General features: G+C 38.2%; 1 protein-coding gene across 1 annotated transcript in view; it reads left to right on the top strand.

Annotated features, from left to right (window-relative positions):
- The window catches only part of EFHC2 (EF-hand domain containing 2), a 56,220-nt gene extending 48,828 nt beyond the window's left edge, over positions 1 to 7,392 (top strand). The window contains exons 14-15 of the mRNA XM_071751528.1: positions 4,520 to 4,613; positions 7,075 to 7,392. Of these exons, the coding sequence (XP_071607629.1) occupies positions 4,520 to 4,613; positions 7,075 to 7,170 (190 nt within the window). The 3' untranslated portion in view covers positions 7,171 to 7,392. The remainder of the gene's footprint in view (positions 1 to 4,519; positions 4,614 to 7,074) is intronic.
- The last annotated feature ends 5,717 nt before the right edge of the window (positions 7,393 to 13,109 follow it).

Genomic DNA, 13,109 nt, shown 5'->3' with positions numbered 1-13,109 from the left:
TAGCTTAAGATTGAAGCTACATGTTTATTCTGCTTTGCTATCTGAGATTAGGTGGCAAAGACTTTCTGAAGGACTTAATGTTTCTATTTTTCCATTTTGAAAGGTAATACTCTTAAAATATTTATTATTTACATTTGTAAATTATACTACAATGATCTGTCACTTATTAAAAGCATGGGATGGGACTAGAAATTACTGTCTAATTTTGTGGTCACCTCCAGATGACCCAAGACTGTTTACTATATCCAAAGAACATTCAGTTTCCACAGCATGTACGAAAAATTAGCACAAAGACTGAGGTTTTGCAAGACCTTTTCAATTTGTTTTCTCTAAAGAAAAATTTTATTTTTAAGTGTGGGGAAGTGTAATGGTAGGATTTAGGCACCTAACAATGTGTCAATTTTTTTCCTACCTGAGCTAGCTTGTTAGAAAGTATTTCCTTTATGTGTCAGCATTTTCTCACTTACTAATCAGAGGCCAATGCAGATGGGACAAAATTGCCTCTGCCAGAAAACTGCTGTAGTCATTATAAGCATTTATTTAAATTTATGCAAGCATAATGAAGCATAATGAACAAATATAGTTTGTTTAATAAATAAATGTTGCTAAAGTGCTTAAGTAATGAAGTCAGGTTTTTATTCTGTTATTTTTATTTACTGCAATAGTAAGTATATGCTAACAAGGACTTAAAAAGATGCAGTTTTTCCCCAGAGGGTATATAAACAGCTGTCAGATAAGTAAAGAAAAAATGGAGGGAATAAAGAATGGATAATAAGTTTCCAAGTATTATATGTTGATCATTCAGCATTAGTTTACTTGTTCCATGTATGTCCCTATTTTTTAAAATATATCTTCACTTCTGTAAAAAGCAGCCGTGTAGCTCTTCATCTGTCCAGAGTACCAGGGTGAGTCTGCTCTACTCTGAAGGGGAAGTTGTGGTTTTCAAAAAGTTAATTCCTGGTGCCTTGGGTAGCAGTGCCTGATGGCAATGGGCCTCCCACATGGTCATCCCTGTTCTTAAATCACTCTTAGAGCAGAGCAGGCCAGGCCAGGCTTCTCCTGCCTGCCTACCTGTCACATTATTTTAGGGCTGACCCACTTATTTCAGGAAGCAAATTCTCTTTTCATCCAAGTGTGCTGGGGTAGCAGGAGCAAGATGGGGAATGGTGACATCGTTCTCCTGCACTCTGCCTTCTGCTTGTTATCTGTGCTGCCTGAGACTCCCTTTGCCATTTGTGATGGCAGGACTCCCTAGCATTAATACTTGGATCTCCTACAAGAAATTCCTTATGTTATTCAGTGTGCTGAGAAATTGATGATTCAATTTAGAGTTGTTCAAGGCTTGAATAAATGTATACAGAAGATGTTAGTCATTACTTAATTCATACTAATCAGCTGCATAGCCTTGTCTGTTCTTGCTGCTTTAAAACTTTTTTTCTGAGCAATTTATGACAGTTAGGTGTATACCTGTGTACCTCAGAGACTGTCAAACTGGCTGAAGTAACCCAACATTAAAACAGCACGGTTATCAAATTCACTGATTAATAAATATTACACAAAACAAATGAATTTTAAAAAGCTCTCTAGGTACATTAACTTATGAAAGGAATGCTTGGGTTTATGAAAATGGGAAAGCAAATATTTTTCTCAGTAGCCTTCACTTGCCAAAGCATCCTTAAGAATCATCAGAATGTGATTTAACCAGATTTTCCAAGTATCTGGAATTTTAAATTATTAATATATCATTAGAAGCAGAAATGTGCCGTGATTTCTGTAATGTCAGAGGAAAAAAAAGCTCTGCAAACTGTGATAGGGATGGAGAAAGGGCTTTCATAATTTAAAATCCCATGCCTTGGTGAAGTCATAAGGCAAAACTGGAGAAAAGCATGATTTCAAGAGATCTTTGCTACATCTTCTTGATAAGGCAAATCTCATTTCCTTTCCTGGAGAGTACTTTCAGTTTCAGACACATTAACTCTAATTCCTAGAATGTATGATATCTTTGCCATAGTAATGCACAAATTGATAACATCTTCTCAGTCCATCTGGATACTCTGTGCCAAATTGCAAACGTGTACTTTTAGTAGATTGATACTATAAGTAACACCAGGAAAGATATTTAAATGGTAGATTTTTTTTTCCTTTCTGGATTATTCTAGAGTAATATTTAAGCTACTTTCTGTAGCTATTTAAACATTTCCTTTACTGATGTTAAAATCTTTGGGTTACAGTTAACTTCATGCCCACTTTTTCATCTCAGTTTGCTAGTTCTGTCATATCAAATGACTTTTCTTTTTCTTAATATTTATTAAAAGTAATGCTTCACTTGATTACCTTAAAATAAAGTAATAGTTACATGCCTTAACTTGTTCTTTACTTAAAAATCCTGCTTATACATCTCTGCAGTATCCTTATCTCTTGGCAGTATCCTTAATCTGACTTTCACAAGAAGCAAAAAATAAGTACATATATAGTCGTAGAAAAAAAAACAATTGTCATAGTAGTTCTGAAATTCAAAATCTATGTGCCACGGTTGTTTTCCAGGAGGTATAAGATTTTGTCTTATTGCTTCTGATGCAAAACCCCTTTATTTTTCCAGTTGCAAAATATCTGAAACAAACAAGAAGCCCTTAGAAGTGAGAATTAGAAATTTATTGTATATTTGTGTCCCAAACCCAAGGCTATATGAAAATGTTAATTTGTATGTGAACTGTTTCAGGCTCTTTAATACTAGTAGCAGTAGCCTTCTTTTCTGGTTTTTCTTTAATCTTCAGCATAATTTGCTGTATTTAACATTCCAGTTTATCACTAACATCTCTATTTATGGCTCTCAATATATTTTGTTATTATCTCTCCTGCTGACTATTAAATGAAGGGCAGGGGAGAAGGAGAGGATGAGCTGCAGTTTACTACAGTTTATTTTTGTCACGAGATTTATTTCTTGTCTTCTCTGATGTTGTTTTCCCAGTTCATGCTGTAAATTTTCCCTCTAAGTTCCTTCATGCTTAATTTCTACCAGAACCCTCTACAGTGACTGAAGGGGTTTGAGGCCCATGTTTTGTTCATTGCTATTTCTCTAAAAACAAGGTAAAATTATTTTCTAAAAGACTTGTTTCCTGGAGGTGTTCTTGGTCCTGTGCAGTAGCATTTGTCTCACCAGATTATAGGGCAGAATTGTTCAATCTGGTGTTTCCCAGGAAGGAAGAAGTATTGAGTGTTGCTGGTTGTTTATGGATCCATGGGTCTCAGTAAAGTACATGCACTTCCAGGGTGTGATTTTATGCTCAATATAATGTCAGAAGGATGATGTGGCTTGCAAATCTTCTCCCTTGGGGTTTGTTAGTGTAGATTTTTCAGAAATTCAAGGGAAGGACATTGCATGTTCCACATTACCTGTAGATCTTAGCTGGCAGCATATGTATCTTCCTACAGCTCCTAACTGACACAAAAATATACTTACTGCAAAGAAATAGATAACAGTGCCATAAAACAACTACCAAATGACAAAGGCTGGGATTTAAAAATCTGTCTATTATTTAATAAATTTGAGAGTTGTGTATTTGTCAGTTGTAGACTGATTCCAAGGTGTGTGCAAACAGTATTTTAAAACAGTTTTAAAACAGGACTGGTTATTTTCAGGAAGTTGTAGAAGATGCCATATAAAGCAGGTCAGTTGTGCTATGGCACATCTCTCTCATATCATTCTACCTATCAAGCTGCCATTCTCTGTGTCTGGATGGTGAAAGGTCTAGTGCACAAGTAGCATGAGAAGTGACTGAGGGAATTGGGGTTGTTTAGCTTGGTAACAAGGAGGCTGAGGGGAGACCCTGTTGCTCTCTACAGCTACTTGAAAGGTTGGACTGAGCAGAGTCTTGGTCTCTTTTCCCAAGTAACAAAAAAGGACCAGAGGAAATAGATTCAAGTTGTTCCAGGACAGGTTTAGATTGGATTTTAGGAAAAATTTCTTCACCAAAAGGGTTGTCAGTCATTGGAACAGGCTGCTCAGGGAAGTGGTTGAATCACCATCCCTGGAGATACTTAAAAGAAGTGTTGATGTGCTGCTAAGGGACATACTTTAGCGTGACTTGGCCATGTTAGATTTACAGTTGGACTTGAGGATCTTAAAGGTCTTTCCAACCTAAATGATTCTATGATTCTACCTGTTTCTTTCTACACAAAGGAATCATACACTGATCATCCCAGCTCTTTGTCACCAGTTGTTGAGATCCCGATGTTAGAAAAAGTTGGGCAATGCTTCAAAAGCAAAATGAAATTAGTTGAAATGTAATAAGCTATTAAGAAGTTGGATTCTACTATGAAAGACAGTAATAAGTAAGTATGTGGAATAGAGTGTATGATATAGAAGTCCTGACAGTTTGTTAGTGTATTTCTGTACTCATACCAGTGTTTGGTAATAAAAAATTATTATCCAAAAGGTAATGTATTAGTATGCTGTAGATAACATGAGTAGTTAGACATCTTCTTTGTCCTTGAGTCCTCTTCTGGATATTCTGCTTAGGTTTGAAGATGACCAGAAGCAAGTGAAATATGACAAGTTTGTGGATGGGCTGAACTGGAGAAAGAATCCAATCCCTGCTTTCCAGACCATAAAGGTAAAACCAATGTATCTGAGCAAAGAAACAGTCCAGTAGATTGATAAAATCTGTTCAAATTTAATATGAGTGCTTTATCTAATGGAGACCATGACACTTTTCATCTTTACCTCTTTTTGCTCGTTTTCTTCAAGATGTTTTTTCCTGAGAGGTTTAGAATAAGGCAGAGAAGTCTAATGTGGACAATGAGCCCTCGTCCATCCCATATCTGTGACATCTTCTCAGAATAAAAAAAAAAAAAAAAAAAAAAAAAGAGAGAGAGAGAGAAGGGGAAAGAGGGAAACAGGTGTATTGGTACATGGACAATGAGCGTGAATACTGCTTCACCCACAAATTACCATTGCTGCATGTCAAGCATTCTGTTTGCTTGCTGAGATAGTCAGGAAATACCCTAAACTCCACTGATACTTCAGAAAATAGCTATGTATTTTTTATAACTCTATAGAAATTTGTATAGAATACAGTGCATCACTGGTACAGCAAGAGCAGTATTTGATCAACCAGCTATGTATATCTCCACCAGCTTGCTAAGGTAAATGAAGGTACAATATCAACAAACTGCAGAGCTTGATGTCATCTTGCCATCTCGTGCTGAATGGAAAATTTTAAAATAGACTGTGGATAAGAAAGTTATGCTGATTTTTAAAAACTTTGCAAGAGGTAAATCCAAAGACCTTCTGCCAGCGTGTAGTTGTGCTATTCTGGCCTAGCCAATGTGTTACTGTGCTTGTAGAGAACGTGTTTGTATTCAGACCTTTTAGAAATACATCATTCCTTTAAATTCAAGTTCAACAGTGACATAGTTTAATGCAGTATTTCTCAAGTACTGTGCTATTAACTTGAGTCCTCTCTCTTACTTGTCTTGCCAGCTCTTTCTTCTGTAGTATCTCAAACTGGCAGTGATGTCTAACAATGGCCCAGTGCTGCTGGTTTGCTCTGCTTTCCATGGTGATTTACTTTTCACTTTGTCATAAGAATGTTTCTGTCTTTTACAGATAAAATCAAAGCCCTTCCATGTGTTTTAGACAGCAGTCTTGTAGTTCAAGGAGTGCATTAGGTTTTGTTCAGTGGGTATTCTTTGTTTTTACTGTAGAATTATGAGTTATAGCTCAATATTTAAATGGTGTCTGCTCTCAGGAGATTTGTGTTAGGGTAAGGGGTCTCATGAGCATCAGTAAGACAGAAACAAAAAGATGGTTAGAGCCTGTGCCTAGAGGATTTTTGTCTTGAAGATGGTGCTAAGCTCTGCACCAAAAAGCAAGTGTGAAAGGAGCAGAGGCACAAATACAGTGGCCACTAAATGTGTTTGACATTATTTTCCTCCCAGCTGCATGGCTTATCTAGCCAGTGAGCATGACCTGATTACTGACAGGTGAAGGAAGGAGATGGCTTCTATGGGGTGAAGGTGGGGTGTAAGTGGTGGTGGAATCAAGAGACAGCCTTCACAGATTGGAGGTGAGGAGGAAAAGGTGCTTATAAAACAAACAGAAAGTTGAAGTGGATGTTTGTGGTGAAATGTGTGTGCAGATCAGCAGAAGAGATGAGATTTTATTTAAATAGGAAGATGACATTATCTTTGCTTGGAGGACAGATAGTGGATGTGCTTTCTGGGGCTGGCTGATGCCTGAGAGCCCCAGTTGAGAACAGCATGTGGAGTTATGGGAGGAAAGTTACAGCTGAAGTCAAAAAGGAAGAAAGAACATCAATAGAAATTATAGTCAGTCATCATCATGCTGGGATAATCAGTTCCTCATCAGCTCCAAAGCCTTTCTATAACTTTGATACTGACATACAGCACTGTTATTAGTGAACTCTGCCCCAGATTGGTACCAGGATAGATTATTCAGCCTTATTGACTTTATTATTTTGTTAGTTATCTAACCAAGCCTATGCTAGCTTTGGTACAGTACAAGAATATTTTAATGAAGAGATCATTATTAAATGGTAAGACTCACAGTAAGGAAGGCATTTGAATATTGTTCAACTTTAGAACCCAGTTGTCTTTTTGTTCATGATTTACCATGATTTGTCAGCAATATTTTTGGGCTACAGTGTGTTTACTTGACATACTGTTTCAGCAACAGAGTTGTTCCTGTTTAGCTGACCTTTCATTTCTTTCTATCACATTATTTTGTATGATTTTTGGTATTGAGGCATAGATGACTCTCAAGACTTTCAACTGTAAGACTTTTTCAAGTTTCTTATGAAGAAAATAGTACATTTTAAAATTTGAAAATATCTGCAGAAGGACTCATGATAGAAAATATTTTTTAATAAAGTATTCCCCAAGATTGATATAAATGTGCTGGTAGTATTATTTTAAGAGGATGTGCTATATAAAGGTCTACTTTTTCTCAAATTTGTGAAAGGAAGTGGGCCATTCAATTTTGTGTTGACCAGCTTTTAATTATTCTTGTTTTCAATATTGTGTTCTGAGAAATTCTCTGGTTGCTAATTTCAGAATGAAGAATACTGGAGCAGACAACCATCATCCTTACCTGTGAAAGGGATTAAATACTTGCCTCTTCTGGATGATCTGTTTGGCAAGGAGGAATAATATGATCTGTGTGAGGTTGTGCTTTTGGAATAACATTTCATCTCCAAAGCTTCCTTAAACAGATGCTGAAAACATTCCCTGTAAAACAAAAAAATCACATACAGGTTTTATTTAATTTCGTATTCCAAAATAGATGTATACTTTGTGTGCTTTCGTAACTCCTTCTAAATCAACAGTGCTCTTTCATACTTACACAAGCATAATTAAAACTGTTTTCTTCAATCTTTGTGTCTGGTTATATGGAGAAATTACAAGTATTGAGAAATCATTGAGCTGAACAGAGCAAAATCTAACTGTCCCTGCTTCATTCTGCCCATGAAAGGAGTTGTTGGATGACCTCTTAAAATATTGGGTTGGTCTATATTAGCACAATAAGGTAATTCTGTTCAGATTTCCTCTCTTCCACTTTAGTTCATATTTGTGGTTTTGCTGTATCCCTGTAGTGATGCTTAAGTGCTGTTAGTGTCTGACCACAGGGATAGTGTCAGGAGCAAACCAATAATAACTTGCATTTGAAGCCAGTTTGATGAAAGCTGAAGATTTTTAAAACATGCCACAGAGACTGATCTTGTCCTTTTAAATGAACACAGTTGCCTTTATAAGTTTTTAACACTCCCCAGACTTCAGAAGGATATGTTTCAGCTGTGGAACTTCAGTACGTATAAGGGTTTCCAAGAAAGATTGACTCTGAACATTGATAACTTCCCAAGTAGCTTTTAGAGATGGGCAGTTAATTTTAGTGTGCTTTCCTTGATATGTGTAGGACAAAGTGGAACCCCTCCTCAGAAAAACTAAACAAAACAAAGCCAACAACCAAAAAACTAGAACAAGAAATATAATTTCTCACAATTTCATGTGGAACTGTGTGTATATGTCTGGTCAGTCATGGTCAGGTCTGGTTTGGTCAAGAAAGATGACTGCAAACTGGAACCTGTGCAGAAAAGTACTCAGAGGGTGGCTGAAAGAATGGAGATAAGAACTGAGACTGAAGGATTTGGACTTAGAGAAATAAAAGGAAGTCTCAGAGGGAATGTGATGGCTCCCTCTATATACATTATGGCCAGCTAATGTTTCAGTGAAGATCATTGGTGGTGTAGGAACAAATGGGTATAATCTGCCATGAATAAATTTAAACTGGAAAACAAAGGTCATTTCTCACTTCTAAAACAGTGAGGGCCTCAAGTTAGTTTTAAGGTTCAGATGACTCATCTGATGATGTTAATTTTAGGATGCTTATTAATACCGTTCTGAATTATTGTTCTCTCTTCTCTTTCTCCTCTTTTCCCATGCATCTTGCATAACCCTGATGAGTACAAAAACATCTCCTAGGAGCAGGGCAGTTAGGGCCTGAAAAATATTTTCAGTGCTTGTCACCATGCTCACAATGTGTCGTATGCTGTGGTCTGAAGTGTTATTAACCTGTTTTCACCAGGTTTTCTTTTTTAAAAATAGGAGTGTTTCCAGAAGGGAAAGGCCTCACCAATGAGCAGTCCAATAATACTCTTTGTATAATGTGACTTACAGCATATGCTGCCCAGAATATTTCAATCTCTCCTCTAATCCTGCCACCAGCTTCTTCTCTCTTTTCACATTGCTGATGAGGGGCCTGAATGAAGACAATACCACAAGGCTATGTTTCAGGATGGCAGGAGGCCCACAGCTTTCAAGTATGCATCACATAAAGGGGAAGGCAGCCCTCACAGTTGCCATTAATCTATTAATCTCAGCTCTGGATCTCTGTAGAGCAGCCAAAGATATCTTCTTTCCACAAGTATCTGTGCTGTCCGCAGCAGGAGTGAAGAGATTCACATTACAGTACCAGCTTCCCATCTCCCTGCTGGGGTCTGCTGCAAGTTCAGTGTTAATTTTTATTTCCTCAGCTTGGCATTTGAGAACAGGAGGCTTCAGGTTCTCTGGAATAGCTGCTGCTGCAAGCAAATGGCAGGCTGGAAACAGCAGAGAGGAGCAGCCCTTGTGTAGAGGTGGCATGTTGGTTAGCTCCTGGTCTGACATCAGTCTCTGCTCCTCTCCAGAGTGCCTGCTCTGGTCACAAGCAGATGGGGCTCCTCAAACATGGTAGCCACATGCAGCTATAGGCAACCCATGGACAAAGTGAAGTTCCTCACCAGACAATATTCTCCTGTGTCCTGCACATCATACAGGCATCTGCTTATTTTTCTAGACAGAGGTATTTGTACCTACAAAACAGACAGATGTTCATCTACGTAAAAGACTTTTGCGGTCCTCCTTCTGCATCTCTGCCTCTTGTGCTGACTTGATCCTCCTTCATGGCAGGAAAGCTCTTCACAGAAAAAGTTTGACTCTGACATCTACTCTGGCTGTCTTGTCCTTCTAGCCCATGAGACATCCCTGCCTCATATAGGTGAAATTTCAGTGGGAAAAGTGCAGGGGTCCTAATCTGCAATAATCAAAATATCAAATGTTTTCAGTCACTTGACAGCATTCAGACAACAGAAGTCCATGTATCACTAGTAGTAATTCACTGGTCTCTTTTTTCCTGGACCCTTCTGTGTGTTCCCATGGTTTGAAACATGGAATTAATAATTAGAATTTTCCAGTTTTTAACATTGTGTGGTAATAGTTAGTCTATTCAGTGCCGTGGAGGGAAGTGGTAGTTCTTTAAGCAATAATGCCCTGTTCCTTAGTAATTTATATCTTGCATATTTACTCACAGCATTTCTCTCTGTTTGAGATGTCTTAGCCAGTGAGCCCCAGTACAATGAGAAAGACAAAACAGCAATTTGTTTGTGAAGTTGCAATACCAAGAGGAAAAAATAACCACAATGTGACCTGATTTTTTAAAAAATGTTTTTAACTTTTAGAGGGCAGTAAGTGTGACTTCTGGGGAATTTTTAGTCATAAAGCAAAAATGTGAAGTTTTTATTTTGGATTTGGAATTTTTTTCCACATTTATTTTATGCTAAAAATCATCATAGTGTTACACTTAAATACCCTTCTCTGATTATTGTGAAAGATATCTGAATGGCCCCTTGAATTATTAAACTTAGAAAAAAATTACATGTGCAGCACTCATGTTGTAGGCAATTGTTAAAAAAGCCAGATGAGGGAGGTTGGAAAGCCCATGTTCCTACCATTTTCCAATATAAAATTTAAAAACAGTGAAAGAACATAACTAAGATGTTGAAGAAAGTTAATATAGATATATTGAGGCTATAGGCTATATACTCTTTCTCTGCACAATTGAGCATTTCTGAATCACCTGGAAGTTTCTTCTGGTGTGTATTGCACACAAATAAATAGCTGTCTTCATCTGCCCTCCTTCTAGCCATCTGTCCTCTTTGCTCTCTTCTGTCAGGCTAGTTTCATATTAAGAACTATGAACAAAGAGAAGTAAAGGAGCTGATTCACATATTTCTCTGAAATCTGATGCAGAACACTGGGGAGCAGCAGGGTGGTATGATTTTTCACAGCAAAAATTCATTGTGTCACCCAGCAATATTTGGGAGAGCTCTCACTTTCAAAGGCAAATCTCTAAGGAAGATGGCCTTGTCTTGAAAGACAGAAGTGAGACCTGTTACAAAGCTTCTGTGCAGGTGGGACACAACCTCCCCTAAATTAGCCTGAGGCTTATGGGTGAGACTTGTGTTCCTTGCCTTTGGATGTCTGCAGTGCAGATCTCTGTGCTTGCCTGAGCTCCCTGGATCCCTTACTTGGTGATCCAGGAAGGGCTGAGCTTCAGGCAAGTGGGGTTAGAGCTGGGTTGAGCTGGGTAGACTGGGCAGAAGAGGGCATGAGTCCATACTAAATGCTGGCCATGCATGTGATCCTCCTGGTGGGGTATTCTGGAACTTAGGCTGATCAAGGAGCACGATACAGGCTCTGCCCAGTGGGTCTTGGTCAAATTTCACTCCAGAAACAGGAAAATCAGGGTTGATTTAAACAGAACTGGGATTTCTCCTGTCGGAGGTCTCTGAGCATCTCATTTAGCAAGGTATTCTGTGCATGCATAAGGCTGTCCCTTTTGCTCAAAGCCACTGGGGTGTGTGCAGGGGGCCTGCTGAAAGCTGTTGAATGAATCATGGGTGGAAATGTTTTCGTGCCAAAGAGAAATTCCTAATTTGAGGCATTAAGTAATTAAATCCCTATAATAAAAAAAGCCACCATAAGTGAAGGTAGTAGTGACTGAGATAATAAAGAATTGTCTGGACATGTTTATGCAGGCTATATATTGTGTGTTGTTATTGTAGTTCTGCAATATAAGCTTGCAATTAGCAATTAAATTCCCATTATGGCATCATGTTAATAATTGAGATAAACTCTTAAGTGTGTAACTGTTTTAAGCCTTTCTTTTAACTAACCAAAATACTGTAGTACTTATATAATTTAGAGATAATATCCCCATTAGTAGAGTTTATGACTCAATAAACAGCTCCTACAAGTTCATAAAAGCCAAAGCTGTAAACAGCACGACTATTAATACAATAGAAATTCCGTGCCTCCCTCTTTTCTTGGTGGTCTAGATAGAGCAAAGGGAAATGTTATCTCAGAAGAAAAAAAAACCCAACCCCAAAAAAAAAACCCAAAAAAACCCCAAACAAAAAAAAGCACCATCATTTATTCTGGCTATATAAATATAAATGAATTGTCTTAAAACCCATCTGAAAAGTTCCTCTCCTCCCCATGTCCCAGGTGGCCTGGCAACAGTGATGAATTCTGCTTTTGTATGCAGGCAAGAACAAGAACTTCTATTTGAAGTCGTTTACATGAAAAGATTGCATGTAAAAACACTGGTGGTGTCCTTGCCTCGCCTCTCTCTTCTGGAGAAACAGGAACAATATATTCTCTAGAGCTGGGTCTCAGTGTACTACTGCTGCTTCTACGACTACAATAATTAATAATTATTAATCCATAATTAATAACAGCAACAAATAAAACAATAACTATTATTATTATTATTATTATTTATTATTATTACTTATTATTTTAAAGCAACAACCTCATCAAAATGCCTGGACTTCACAATTTTTGAACCCCTCTGCTGCTGGCATTTTTGCCTCATTTTGACAGCTCAATGTATTTTAGGGAGGAAGGATATGCTCGCCTGGAGGTCAATGCAAGCAGAGCTTTTGTAGCTCAAGCCTCTTTCCATTTGGAGCTGAGGGAAGTGATTAATTAAGCTGGTTGCAGCAAAAAAAAAAAAAAAGAATCCTTTGTGCAAAAGAGCTGTATTTCACAGTATGACGACAGTATGGTCATACTACAGTCAATGTACCTCATTATAGTAGGGTGGCATTCTGCTTAGGAAATTGTTGTACAATGAACCACCTCTATCTGGTCACTTTGCTGCTGCTGGACATTTCTGCCTGTGCTGTTAAAATCTTACTTTTTGAGTTCACCAACATTTGTGAAGTTTTTGTCAGGCTGACTGGGTTCAAGTGGATGTGAAAAGCTGGAGGTAAGCATGAGAGCAACTACTCTTGCCCTCCCTCTTCCAGGAGGTAGCTCACCCTGGGACAAAACACTTGTTTTTCATTCATTTTGCTGTTGCATCATGTCTTCTGTTTTTGCCACTTGTGTGTGACAGTTCGTTTCCAGAGTAGATGCCTCAAGTTGCTGTTGGGATTTGTGTCTTATCACCTCACTGCTGCTGGATTCCTGACCTTTGTGCCTATCAGGGTTTGTTCTCTAGGACCATAGCAAAGCTCATTTTCACAAAAGGCAGAAACTCAGACATTTTGTTCTGCAGAAGCCTGGTGAGTAGTGAGCAGTGTCTTGGGCCTCCTGCCATTTTGATTTCATTTGCCTTCCTGATTTACCCTGAAGTTTTAATTTTCCATAACAATGATGTCTAACAGGGAAGCACTCTCAGGAAGCTGCCGTCCCACTTGCTCTCACCCCACAGGTAACGCTTGGTAAAGATTCACGGCCTCGCAGCAGGTTCAGAGGTGCTCCTTCTC

The sequence above is a fragment of the Heliangelus exortis genome, chromosome 1, assembly GCF_036169615.1.
Source record: "Heliangelus exortis chromosome 1, bHelExo1.hap1, whole genome shotgun sequence".
Lineage (NCBI taxonomy): Eukaryota > Metazoa > Chordata > Aves > Apodiformes > Trochilidae > Heliangelus > Heliangelus exortis.
The sequence above is the reverse complement of the archived record's forward strand: the minus strand, read 5'-3'. Positions and strand labels throughout refer to the sequence as shown.